Source organism: Odontesthes bonariensis, chromosome 1, assembly GCF_027942865.1.
Source record: "Odontesthes bonariensis isolate fOdoBon6 chromosome 1, fOdoBon6.hap1, whole genome shotgun sequence".
Classification (NCBI taxonomy): domain Eukaryota; kingdom Metazoa; phylum Chordata; class Actinopteri; order Atheriniformes; family Atherinopsidae; genus Odontesthes; species Odontesthes bonariensis.
The window spans coordinates 15,207,980-15,220,019 of NC_134506.1; the positions used below are offsets into that span (position 1 = coordinate 15,207,980).

The window sequence follows — 12,040 nt, forward strand, 5'->3', positions numbered from 1 at the left end:
TTACAATCACTAAACAAGTTCGTAACCTCGGAGAGTTGATAGACTCAGATCTGACTTTCAGCAGCCACATCGAAGCTGTCACCAAGGCAGCTTTTTACCATCTCAGAAAAATCAACAGAATTAAAGGTTTCCTCTCCCAAAAAGACCAGGAGAAACTCATCCATGCATTCATCTCCAGGAAACTCGATTACTGTAATGCTCTTTTAACTGGACTTCCCAAAAAGAGCATTAAACATCTGCAGCTCATCCAGAACGCTGCTGCTAGAGTTTTAACCCGGACTAAGAAATCTGAACACATCACACCAGTTTTAAAATCTTTACACTGGCTTCCAGTCAGTCACAGAATAGATTTTAAAAGCCTGCTGATGGTTTACAAATTCCAGAACGGTTTAGGCCCAAAATACATCTGTGATATGTTCAGAGAATAGAAACCCAGCAGAGCTCTTAGATCCAAGGACTCAGGTCAGCTGGTCCAGTCCAGAGTCCAGACTAAACATGGAGAAGCAGCATTTAGCTGTTATGCTGCAAACAAGTGGAACAAACTGCCAGTGGAGATTAAACTTTCACCAAATGTAGACGTTTTTTAAATCCAGGTTAAAAACATTTCTGTTCTCATGTGTCAATGCATGAAATCAGCACGGTATCTTTTAACTTATCTAGACAGTTGCTTGTTTTTAATCATTTTAATTAATTTAAACTATTTTATTTGTTTCTTTTTACATTCTTTTATGTATTTTTAATGTTTCTTCCACTCCCCGCTGCAATGCTTTTATTTTATTTAAAGCACTTTGAATGGTTTTGTACATGAAATGTGCTATACAAATAAATTTGACTTGACTTGACTTAAGTTTCATTGATAAAATGCTGCTTCATTTTTACTTAGGGTTTTTTGTTTTATTTTAGGCCACCAAGGTTGGGATTGATATGGTCCATAGGCCCCTTCTGGCTCTCAACCTGTATTTTGACCATGTATACCAAAAAGTGATATTTTGTTTGTTTAGAAAAACTGAACTCAACATTGTAATGACCCTGAACACAGGGGGGGACCAAAAACAACTACCTCATAGTTACTAGTAATTCAATCTTACTAAAAAGCAGGTATGATGAGTTTAATGACTTTACTATTTTTTGCAGACAATTATTTTCCCATTATTTGGGTGTCTGAAGTCACTAAGAACAGCCCAGGCACTTTTTGGGGGTCCACCTGGGTTTGGAATGCCAATATCACACTCCCAGCTCAGATATCTCTTCATCTATGGCAGGGTTACCACAGATGCAGTGCTTTAATACTTGACAGTGGGCGGGTCTGATAGCTTGGAATTGTAGCAACAATCGAGATCACACAAATGATTAGAAAGGTATTTGATTGGATGGTGCCTCCTCTGCAGCTTGAAAAAGAATTAATTTTGTGATGTCACTCCATTCAAAGTGAATGAGAAGCGAGACCCGTTGCCTGAAATGTGTGAACCTATACCTCCACTCAACTCCAAATCATGTTGCATACGCTGCACCTTGGAGTTGGAACGTCAAAACTCTTTTGCTCTTGCTTTTTGCTTTGCTGTAAACTGCAAATTCTCATCCACAGTTATATAGCCAACTTAACTGAGGAAACAACCATATAATGCTCTACTGCTGCTTTGTTTAATGTTTTATAGCCTGTAAATCTGACAGCGTTTTATCGTTTCATTTTTTATCATCAGTGAATGCAGCACTGTACCAGAACCTGCCAGTACAAAATTAAACTCAAGACATCAGTAGAATTTTGTCCATTTTTTTTAACAGTTCTCAACATTAGTCTCTAAAAACTAAACACAGATAAATGGCCTGACAGTCAAACAAAGGGTTTATTATTTATTCAGCACAGGTGCCCCCCAGGGGTGTGTACTCTCCCCACTGCTCTTCTCCCTTTACACCAACGACTGCACCTCAAGAGACCCGTCTGTTAAACTCCTGAAGTTTGCAGATGACACAACAGTCATCGGCCTCATCCGGGACGGTGATGAGTCTGCATACAGACGGGAGGTTGAACGGCTGGTCTGCTGGTGTGGTCAGAACAATCTGGAGCTGAACACGCTAAAAACAGTGGAGATGACAGTGGACTTTAGGAGAAGCCCCCCCACTCTGCCACCCATCACCATCACCAACAACGCAGTGTCTGCTGTGGAATCCTTCAGGTTTCTGGGCCCCACAATCTCTCAGGACCTGAAGTGGGAGACCAACACAGTCACTACCATCAAAAAGGCCCAGCAGAGGTTGTACTTCCTGCGGCAGCTCAGGAAGCTCAACCTACCTAAGGAGCTGCTGATCCAGTTTTACACCGCCATTGTTCAGTCTGTTCTCTGTTCATCCATCACCGTTTGGTTCGGATCAACCACCAAACAGGAAAAAAACAGACTGCAACGGACAATAAGGTCTGCAGAGACGATTATTGGTGTCAGCCTGCCCTCCATCCAGGATCTGTACCTGTCCAGAGTCAGGAAACGGGCAGGTTACATCTCTGCAGACCCATCACACCCTGGACACAAACTGTTTAAACTCCTCCCTTCTGCAAGGCGCTACAGAACTCTGTACGCCAAAACAACAAGACACAGGAACAGTTTCTTCCCTCAGGCTGTCTCTGTGTTAAACAGCTAAAACCGGACTTCAGTGTTTCATCCTTGCACCATGCACCAATTTGCACTTCTGATTTAATCTTGTTCTATGTCTATTTTTTTGTCTATTTTTTTGTAATTGTTGCACTAAAGAGAGTGAGGTGTAACCGGAGTCAAATTCCTCGTGTGTGTCCACATACCTGGCAATAAAAAGCGATTCTGATTCTGATTCTGATTCTGATTTATGGAGCCAATGTGTGAGAAGAATTATTACATGATTTTTTTTTTACTCTTGTACCAACCAGCTGGTGGGCAGGCTGGTATGTTTTGTGGTTGGATGGTTTAGGAACCCGGGCCAGTCCAATGCATGATTTATTATGAGCCTGTGGCTAAAAGAGAAATCAGTACCGACTGTTCGTGGTTAGACTGCTGATGATGAGGGAAATGTAAGTATTTGAGAATAAAACTGCCAGTCGAGTTTTTTCTCAAGGAGTTTGCTGTGCAATAGTGTGAGCTGGCTTTGCTCAGTGTGCTAGCGTTAGCTCCCAGGCTTTTTGCCTTATGTTCTTTCATACAATAAAACTGTCGGGTACTTCAGGGGTAACTACTGATCTCAATAGAAGCAGACCCGCTGAGAGGAAAGGTGAGGCGTGTCACTCCGTGCCCCAAATAGGCCAGATAGAGGTAGTTAAAAATGAGCTGATGGGCCTTCTCTGTGGTATTTTGACAAAATCATGTCAGCAGAAATTTGATTAAGATGTTAGGAAATTGTGTTAGCTTTTGAAGAAAGGCCAGAATACATCTCCTTTAATCACAAACTTAAGATGAAGCAGGTTATTTGAAGGCAATGCCAATCATAAGTCAGATGATTTAAATATGGAATGCTTTGTTATTAGTTAGCCCAACTCCAAATATACAGCCACATTAACTCATCATCATGGATCTTTATTTCAAACACAAAGGTCAACATAATAACAAAACAACATTAAAATAACAAATAAAAATGTTTTAAAAACATAATATCACATTTCAGACAACTATAATTCACAACAGTCAGATGTTATTTATACACTTTTCCGTAGCTTTTCATTACTCTTTAAATCTTTCATATCGTATACTATTACAATTTGGTGTTTTCCTAAATGTTTACACATTCAAAAACTTCCTCCACCCAAGCGAAGGATTCATTTTGCAGGAGTCAAAACAATGCAAAACCCACCAATATCCCGCGTGACCCGGTTGGGATGCGCAATTCGCACAAATATCAGTTCAGACAGCGTACCTGCAGCCAGCTCAGCGCTGCTCTGTGAGAGTAGTAGCAGTTCTCTTCCTGCTTTCAAAGTTCCCACGGAAAGCAGAGGACCACCCAGCGGCGCCGAGCGCGGCTCCCATTAGCTGCGCGCAGCTCATTTGCATTAACGTCAGTAAAGGCTGTAGGTCAATCCTTGCGGGTGCTTTTATTGGATGTGCCGCTGTCAAGCAGTGCTGAAGAATTGGAAGGGCAAACGCCAGAAAAGGCAGCGAAAAGACAAACATTAAAATCAGCATTATGTAGCTCGATTCTGCCTTACTTCCGCTCGCGTTAACCTATAATAATCCTGCCGTCCGCGCTTCTCAGATCTGAAACTTGTAGACACGGAGCGGTCTTTTTTTTTCTTTCTTCTTTTTTTTTTTTAAAGATTTTTTTTTCTCCTCCGTGTGTCTCTCTCAAGCGATTGCATTCTCCAGAGGAGGCACCTCCACACATTATATGACAGCCTCTACATCTCCTTTTTACCTTCAGAATGAGAGAAAATCGCGGAGCCTGGTAACACTGTAGCCAATTGCACCCGGGTTTGGACCTCTTATATCAGGCGGATCATCCTCAACCGGGCAGCGGATGCCTGAATGGAGACTGTGAGCCATTCACCAAGATTTCTCTGCTTCTTAAATTGGTGAAATTGGGCTGATAAATGGAGTGTACTGTCGGACTACATGGCATTATGCTTTACGAAGGGTGTTTGACATGGGAGCGACTGACCAGAATAACACTCCGCAGTGTGAATATTTCAGCCTGTTGATGATGAACCGCTCAGGACTGGAGCAAAGTGTCGTGAGAATCGGTTTATGGCCCGTGTCTTGAGCTGAAGTGGGCAATCAGATTGTTGAAGAGAGGAGCTAGGGAAAAAAAAAAAAAAAAAAACGCAAAAGGCATCATTTTTGATGGCTCCGAGGAGGGAGAGGACGACCACACATGAAATCCTGGACACAAAAAATGGATAAAACTAATGCATGAAGCTGGCGGGGGGACTGCATGGTGTGTTTTAGGCCTACTTGATAACAGTGAAGTTGAGGGAAATGAGAAAATGGTGATGTGGTACGAAGAAGGCGAGAAGAGGAGCCGGAGTGAGGGATAAAATCGTTCGTGGGGATCTGAGCAGCCGAAGAATAACGGAGCCCAAGTTTTCGAGGACGAGACAGCTGCTTTGATTAAAGATCTTCAATTAACTTCATGTGAAAAACAGAGGGAGGAAATCAGCTTCCTGGTCGGGGGGTGGGGGTTAGATAGATATATTATTCATGCCTTGTGTGAGAGCAATTGGAGAACCGGCTTTGCTGTGGCCTAGATGATACACACATATGTATTTATACATATATTTTTGAAAAAAATAAAAATAAACCCCAGAAGGAAGAGTGGACCTTCAAAACATACAGAGAGGGCGAATGACACTCTTTTAAGCCTCAAAGTAAAAAGCACTTGCGCAAAAAGAAAAAGGCTAAAGTGGGTTGAAGCATGGGCTGTGCTTCAAGTATTCATATCTCTGATAGGGTGGTCTACCAAAGTGGAAAAGAGTCCGAGGATTCCAACTCACCCCAGCAGACTAATACCACTCAGCATCAAGGAAATCCTGCCTCTGGACTACCCCTGAAACCCCCTAGCTGCAAGGTGAGGGAACCTACATTCATTACATTTACAGAGACACAGGAGTGTGTGTGTGTGTGCGTGTGAGAGAGAGAGAGAGAGAGAGAGAGAGAGAGAGAGAGAGAGAGAGAGAGAGAGAGAGAGAGAGAGAGAGAGAGGAGAGAGAGAGAGAGAGAGAGAGAGAGAGAGAGAGAGAGAGAGAGAGAGAGAGAGAGAGAGAGAGAGAGAGAGAGAGAGAGAGAGAGAGAGAGAGAGAAGTGTGCTCCTATGTGTAAGCTGTTAAGTCTTAGTGTAGATATTAAGGACAACCATATTTGCAAAAGCATGAGGGGGATATGGTAGGAAAAAAACAATTCAATACATATCCCAAAAGATGAGGGGGGGGTGAAAACTTTGTTGAATATGATACTTTTAATACAGCAAACATGTTCTCAGTGTATCTGGTCTGCACCTCCTCTCCTCAAACTTCAACATTACCAAATTTACTGCTTTTTCAAACTCGGCGGAAACGGGCCTTGATACACACTCTGGAAGACGTGGGGTCACCGGCCCTTCACACTAACTTGAGCTATTGTTTTCTTTGTAGTTTCAGGATGACGCAAGCATGTGTTTATTTATTTTTTCTTATTTGTCTTATCCTACTGCATGAGCTATTTTGACTTTATAGAACTGAAATCTAGGCATAAAGCACTGACATTTGTTCTCAAACATGGCTCATCAGCTGACACACCTTTGGCCTCAGCTTCACCTTTCCACCAGTCGTGCTTCTCAGCGGGTTGTCCTCTTAAGTGGGATCTTATGGAAAAAGTCAACTTTAAGTTTAACACACATACAATTTGGCATTTAGGTGCCACAAGCATTTTGAGCTGGCTGAATGGAAACTATGCATTTAAGACAACATTCTAAAAAAAAATAAAAAGCAACTTATTGCAAAACAAACAAACAAACAAAAAAAGAAGAAAAAGTGAAAAAAGAAGAAATACACAAACTGTTCAGTTTGTTATTTGGCCTGTAAGTTATTAGTCTAAATGTAACAATCTGGGCCATGCCTGCCTGTATGCATGGATCAATCAGCTCCTCTTATTAAGATTTTTCATTATTTGCGTTTTTGAATTTTGTACACTGTTAAACATGCCTATAACAACAATCAAGTGGTAGATGTGTGAAAAGTGCTACTCTTTGCTGGAAACAGAAAAGTAAAGAACCTGATGTGTTTTCAGGTTTTCAGCTTTGTCCCATTGATAGAAAATGTGGTAGCTGAGCAGTGTTTCTGTCTCTAAATGAAGAATAATTGTGTCCCTTGGAGAGTCACATTGATGATAAAGTCAAAGGTACCTTGTAATGCTTGGGCTAATGCATTTGCACATGCAAAGCGCCTATTTATAAAAAAAAGGAAAAAGTTCGTTTTTGTTCTCAATTTTAGAGCGTATCTGTGTGTTTTGTATGACAGACTGCGAGCTATTTGAGGGCCTCTTGTCAAGCTAAATTTTGTGGACCAATGTCACCACAGGATGCAGTGAGAAGTCCCGTCAGGACGCCCACTGTGCCTTTGATTGAATTAGCTCCCTGATTGAGTTAGACTAATGGTATACAAATCTTCTCCAGCTGGAAATGGTTAATCTCTGTTCTGTAAGGTGTCATCTTTAACATCATCTAAGGTTTCCCCCAGCGAGGAGGCAGATTTAATTACACCGTATTGTATAGGAAACTATGTTATAGTTGCTCTCATTAAAAATCATGTGCACATCAGCCTGTTGTGATGCATTCAAGGTGGATGACGCAAACCTCTGCTGCTGGTTGTTGTAGCCCTTTTGATTTCTGCTTCTTAAGGCGATCAATAGATTGATTGTTGTGGAATTGTGTGCCTGTGGATTTAATAAGGCCTTTTGCAACACAATGTACCTGAAAAATCACTAATTTCTTGCAGTATGTTACTTATCTAGAGATAGCGCAGCCTGTTTGTTAAACAGTAGTTGTGCATTAGATCCTACAAGGTGACAGCAAAAAGTCGACCTGAAGTGAGTTGCTGATTAACCACACCGTTGAATGATGAAAGTGAGTATCTTTGGGTGTTGGGTTTTTGGTCACTGAGCAAGCATGATATCACACTGAGCTTTGGGAAATATGATGGTGAAATGTTGAGATTCCTCACAATTTTCATCACAAATTATGTGGAAATAACACATTTTCAGCATAATCATGAAGGAGGACCTGGCATAAGCATTTTAACTGACATTTTGAATACTTTCTGTGATGTTTTTAGTCTCTATGTGCATGTTTCTGCTTGAATCTTTGAATCTATTCCCCAAAGGATGGCAGTATCTGTCACAAAGTGCACAAATTTTGAGTATTACAAAACTGAATTGTGCAAATGTTAAGACTGTGCTGTATCTTTGCTTACATTTTATTACATTTTTTTTTTTGTATACTTGGAGAGAAAGAGGCAGGGCGAGAACATTTGCAGGCGCCTGCAGTGTGAGAAAGATTCAATAGAAGTTTGGGAGTGTGATGTGGGTCTTTGTCAAAGACACACATCTGAGCTGCTCTGGTGATAAGGCTCAAGTACAAGGTCCTGCGATAGTGGGCTTTTTTTTCTTTCTGTGTGTGTGTGTGTGTGTGTGTCAGGCCAAACGTACAGAGAAAGACCTCAGCCAAACACAACACCATCTATCTGGCCTTGACTTTTCCAGTCTGATCCCTCTCACTCAAGGAAATCAAGTAGCTCTTGTGCTTGAACAGCAAATGTAGGATCAGCTTCACCATTAATCTCTTAGTGTTGATGGAAAAGGGCAATAAAGGCTACTAAGCAAACACGTATTTAAGGAGTAATGTCATTGTGCTTGTTGCATGTTGCATGTTTTCGTTACTTGACCCCTTTAGAATTTCGCACGTTTTCTGATGTTTCAGACTCAACCTGAATTCGGTTGATTATTTTCTGATCAGTTGATACAGTACTCTTTGGTGGCAAAGCAAAAATAGATTGTAAGACTGCAACATCCCATTTAAGTAGTCAGACCTTTTTGGCAGCGGTGACAGCCCCAAGTCATCTTGGCACACTTTTTCTTGGAAGTTGTTCCCATTGTTCTTAGCAGAAATGTTTTCCTAAAGCCAATCCTGTGTTTTCTTTGGTATGCGTCAGGTTGTTGTCTTGTTGAATTGTAAACTTTCGCTCCTGTCTGAGGATCCTGTTGCATAATAACATCCCCTCAGAACGATACAGCCATCACCATGCTTGACTGTGGTGATAATGAGGTGATGCTCGGTGCCTGGTTTCTTCTGTCAACGCTTTATCATACCCTTGTTGTTTGGTTAAAGTCGGTCACAACTTCTTCGTTAGGGTTGGGTCACAGCTTGATTAGGTTTAAGAGGGCATTATGGTTGGATAAGAAATGCACTGCTTAGTGACATTAATCCATGGCATTAATGGTTTGAAATCTAACGCTGAAGTGCTTAACTTCAGGCAACCTAACAAAATAGCAATTTATACTGCTGTGAAACCAGGCCACCTCCAAACATGCCGTTGGGGGCTTTAGCCACCAAGTTCAATCTCTGTTTCATTAAATTAGAGGATTTTGCTTCTCATGGACTGAGAGTCATTGAGGTACCTTTTGACAAATCCCCACAAGGCTGTCATGTGCTCTTTAGCATGAACAGTGTCCTACTATCATGAAGACCTGATGGTGAAGGGCTGCACTAACGGTTCTACCATCTCCACAGTGGAACTCTGGATCCCATTAATATAGAATCATTAGTTTATTGGTTACTTGTTCCAGATTACTCTGTTTGGTTGGGCAGCAAAATCTAGGAAGGCTGGTAGTGGTACCAAAATACCTACATTCTAAATAGATGGAGTCTTGGATGCTTTTAGACTCTTTTGATAAGAAAATTTTGATCTATCTTTCCCATATCTGTGCTTTGACACAAGCTTGCCATGATGGTCCACTCTGACATATACAATCAACACTGCGACCTTAAATCGACAGGTGCGCATTTTCTCTTTTGTTACCCGGTATATTAATGCCATAATTCATTTTAAACACATCAGTCAAGTTGTAGTAACGTCTGTAAACATAATAAAAGTAAGATGCACCAGAGCTCATTTAACAGTTTTTGTTTTGTCATTGTGGATGATTAGTTGGTGAAGAATCAATAATGTGAAGCCATTTTAAGATGAGTCTGAAACAACATTTTGAAAGCTTGAAAGGGTCTGAAGGTTTTCTGTCAGCACTGTAATAACTTAAGTGTTGGAGTCACTCAGCCACACCAAATACTTCAACCATTTAACCCTCCCAAACTTAGAGGTGACAAGGCACACAAAGTCCCTTTTTCTATTAGCTGGTAAATGCGAAACTAGTGCTAACTAAATATCTTTATACCAAACACTTCATGAGAAACATCCGACTTTTAATGAGTGTGTAGTAAGATATGTTACTCGTCTGACCTGAGCAGTCTCTCTGCATTTGTCAAGTTTTCTCTCCCGCTGTGTCTGTGTGCTCTCTTTGGTCAGTTTTGTGTGTGTGTGTGTGTGTGTGTTTAGTCTGAGTTGAGAGTCATTGGGTAATTTATTCCAGAGGAGGGCAAAGGCTTAGCATGGTGATGAATTAATCCACTGTGCTTTTTCTGCTGGCTGAGAGGATGGAGACTGATATTGGCTCTTTTTCTTTCTCTCCCTCATTCATTTGGTCATCAGTATTTCTGTGCTCTCATCTTTTTTATTTACCATTGTCCTGTATTACTATTCTTCTGAAATCAAACTCTTTCAATGCTCAGTTTGAATACAGTTATATCCAACCATCGGACAGCTGTTTTTATGATCACAATTAAATTGATGGACAATTTGATGCACTTGTAGAGTACCTACCTACACTCATAGAAGTTCCAACATACACTTGACTTTTATGGCCATGGTGTCATCTTTCTTTGCAGCTGCTTCATGGATCATTTGATGAACTGTGTTTATCTTTATCTTTCAGAGTTTTTCCACCAAAGTGGTTCCAGTGTTGGTTCAGAGCCTAACTTAAAACCAATTCTTTCTTTTTTTGACTGCCAAAGCTCTAGCTCCAGCCCCGAAAAGCTGGTGCTACATAGGCGGCAACTTGTTAGGCCAGAGGGAAGAACTGCTTATGTCAGGGACTGAGGGTGGAGTTGTGAGACCAGTCGGGCCAATTAAAATGTTGTAACCCCTGTTTTAAAAATCCAGAGCTACTTTAGTGATTCTGTTAAATTCAAGCAATACAGTAAAAAACTAAATTGCATCATAGACCTACAACTGAAGCAGCAGTGGAGGAACATGTGCTCAGTGTCCTTCTAATGTTCCTGCTGTTCAATGGATAATTTTGCCCGTCATGTATGTGAACAGTGTCCAATGTGCTGCATAGAGTGGCATTCATAATCACCGTTTAGAGCTGAATTTTTAAACAGTGTGAACTATAGTTCTTACCTTTGTCAGTTGCTTTAATTAAGTCAGCTTGCGTTTAAAGATTCTATTTGAATCGACGTGTACAAATCCAAACTGTATCGCCATCGATAGTTCTTGGTTAGAGTTCGGAAACACCAAACATTCATAAACTAGACTAGTCTAGTCTAGTCTAGTCTAAGACATCTGCTTGCTGGGAAAACAAGACAAACAATGTAATCTGTTGTTGCTTTTGTGAAGATAAACTCCTGCCCTGCGGTACTTTACAGAAATTCAGAATACCCTTGAAAGAGGGTCAAATGTGTTGGAACGGACTTTTAAAGGGACGTAAAGACATGACTCTGTTGTGGCTCTTTGCCTGTGGAAAAGCAAACTGGTTCTTAGCTTGGACCAACTTGAAACTAGCTCTAGCACTAGCCCCAAAGCAGCACTGAAAAAACTTTCATTAAAAAAGGATATCAGAGACGTCACAGGAATATGCAGTAGTCTTTCAGAGCTCAGTGCATGGCACTGACTTCTGCCACACTGCCCCTAGTAGAATGTCCCAGAGGCAAAGTTCTGGTCCTATAGCAAATAGTTCAAACAAGCAGACAAACAAGCAAAAGCAAACCAAAAAAAAACCCAACATACTGACTGGTTAACTGGCTAGCTTTAGATTTGCTTGAAGGTGTGTTTTGTTGTAATTGAAGAGAGCCAGAGTATTGTTGTGCCCTTGTTTTCAGTCTTCATATTAAGATGGCATAGCTGCCAACTGTAGTTTCATATTTAATAGACATACAGGAGGGTGGTATCTTATACTATTACTCTTGACAAGAAAATTTCTATTTCCCCAAATTATGACTTATTCCTTTAAGACTGTCTGATTCTCTTTTCTTGTGTAATACTAGGATTTGTCCCACTTTAAATCCACCAACATGAAACTGAATTTTACAAGCTACTTGAGTACAGTTCCTAAAATGTTCATTGTGTTATTATGTTTAATTTAAACAACTGTCACTCCAGGGTCCCTGAATTTCCCTTCCTGTCTAAAGTGTTTGCAGGGGCAGTAAGGGGGCAGAGAGGGGAGTTTTTATTTATTTTTTTGCCATGTCATTTATCTCCACTAGCACACGAGCAGCAGCAGTTTAGAGG

The 12,040-nt window shown here is 40.9% G+C and overlaps 1 protein-coding gene across 1 annotated transcript in view; it reads left to right on the forward strand.

Moving 5' to 3' along the window:
• The first annotated feature begins 4,001 nt into the window (after positions 1 to 4,001).
• pde8a (phosphodiesterase 8A) overlaps positions 4,002 to 12,040 on the forward strand; it is a 58,034-nt gene continuing 49,995 nt past the window's right edge. The window contains exon 1 of the mRNA XM_075479510.1: positions 4,002 to 5,517. Coding sequence (XP_075335625.1) covers positions 5,365 to 5,517 — 153 coding nt within the window. The 5' untranslated portion in view covers positions 4,002 to 5,364. The remainder of the gene's footprint in view (positions 5,518 to 12,040) is intronic.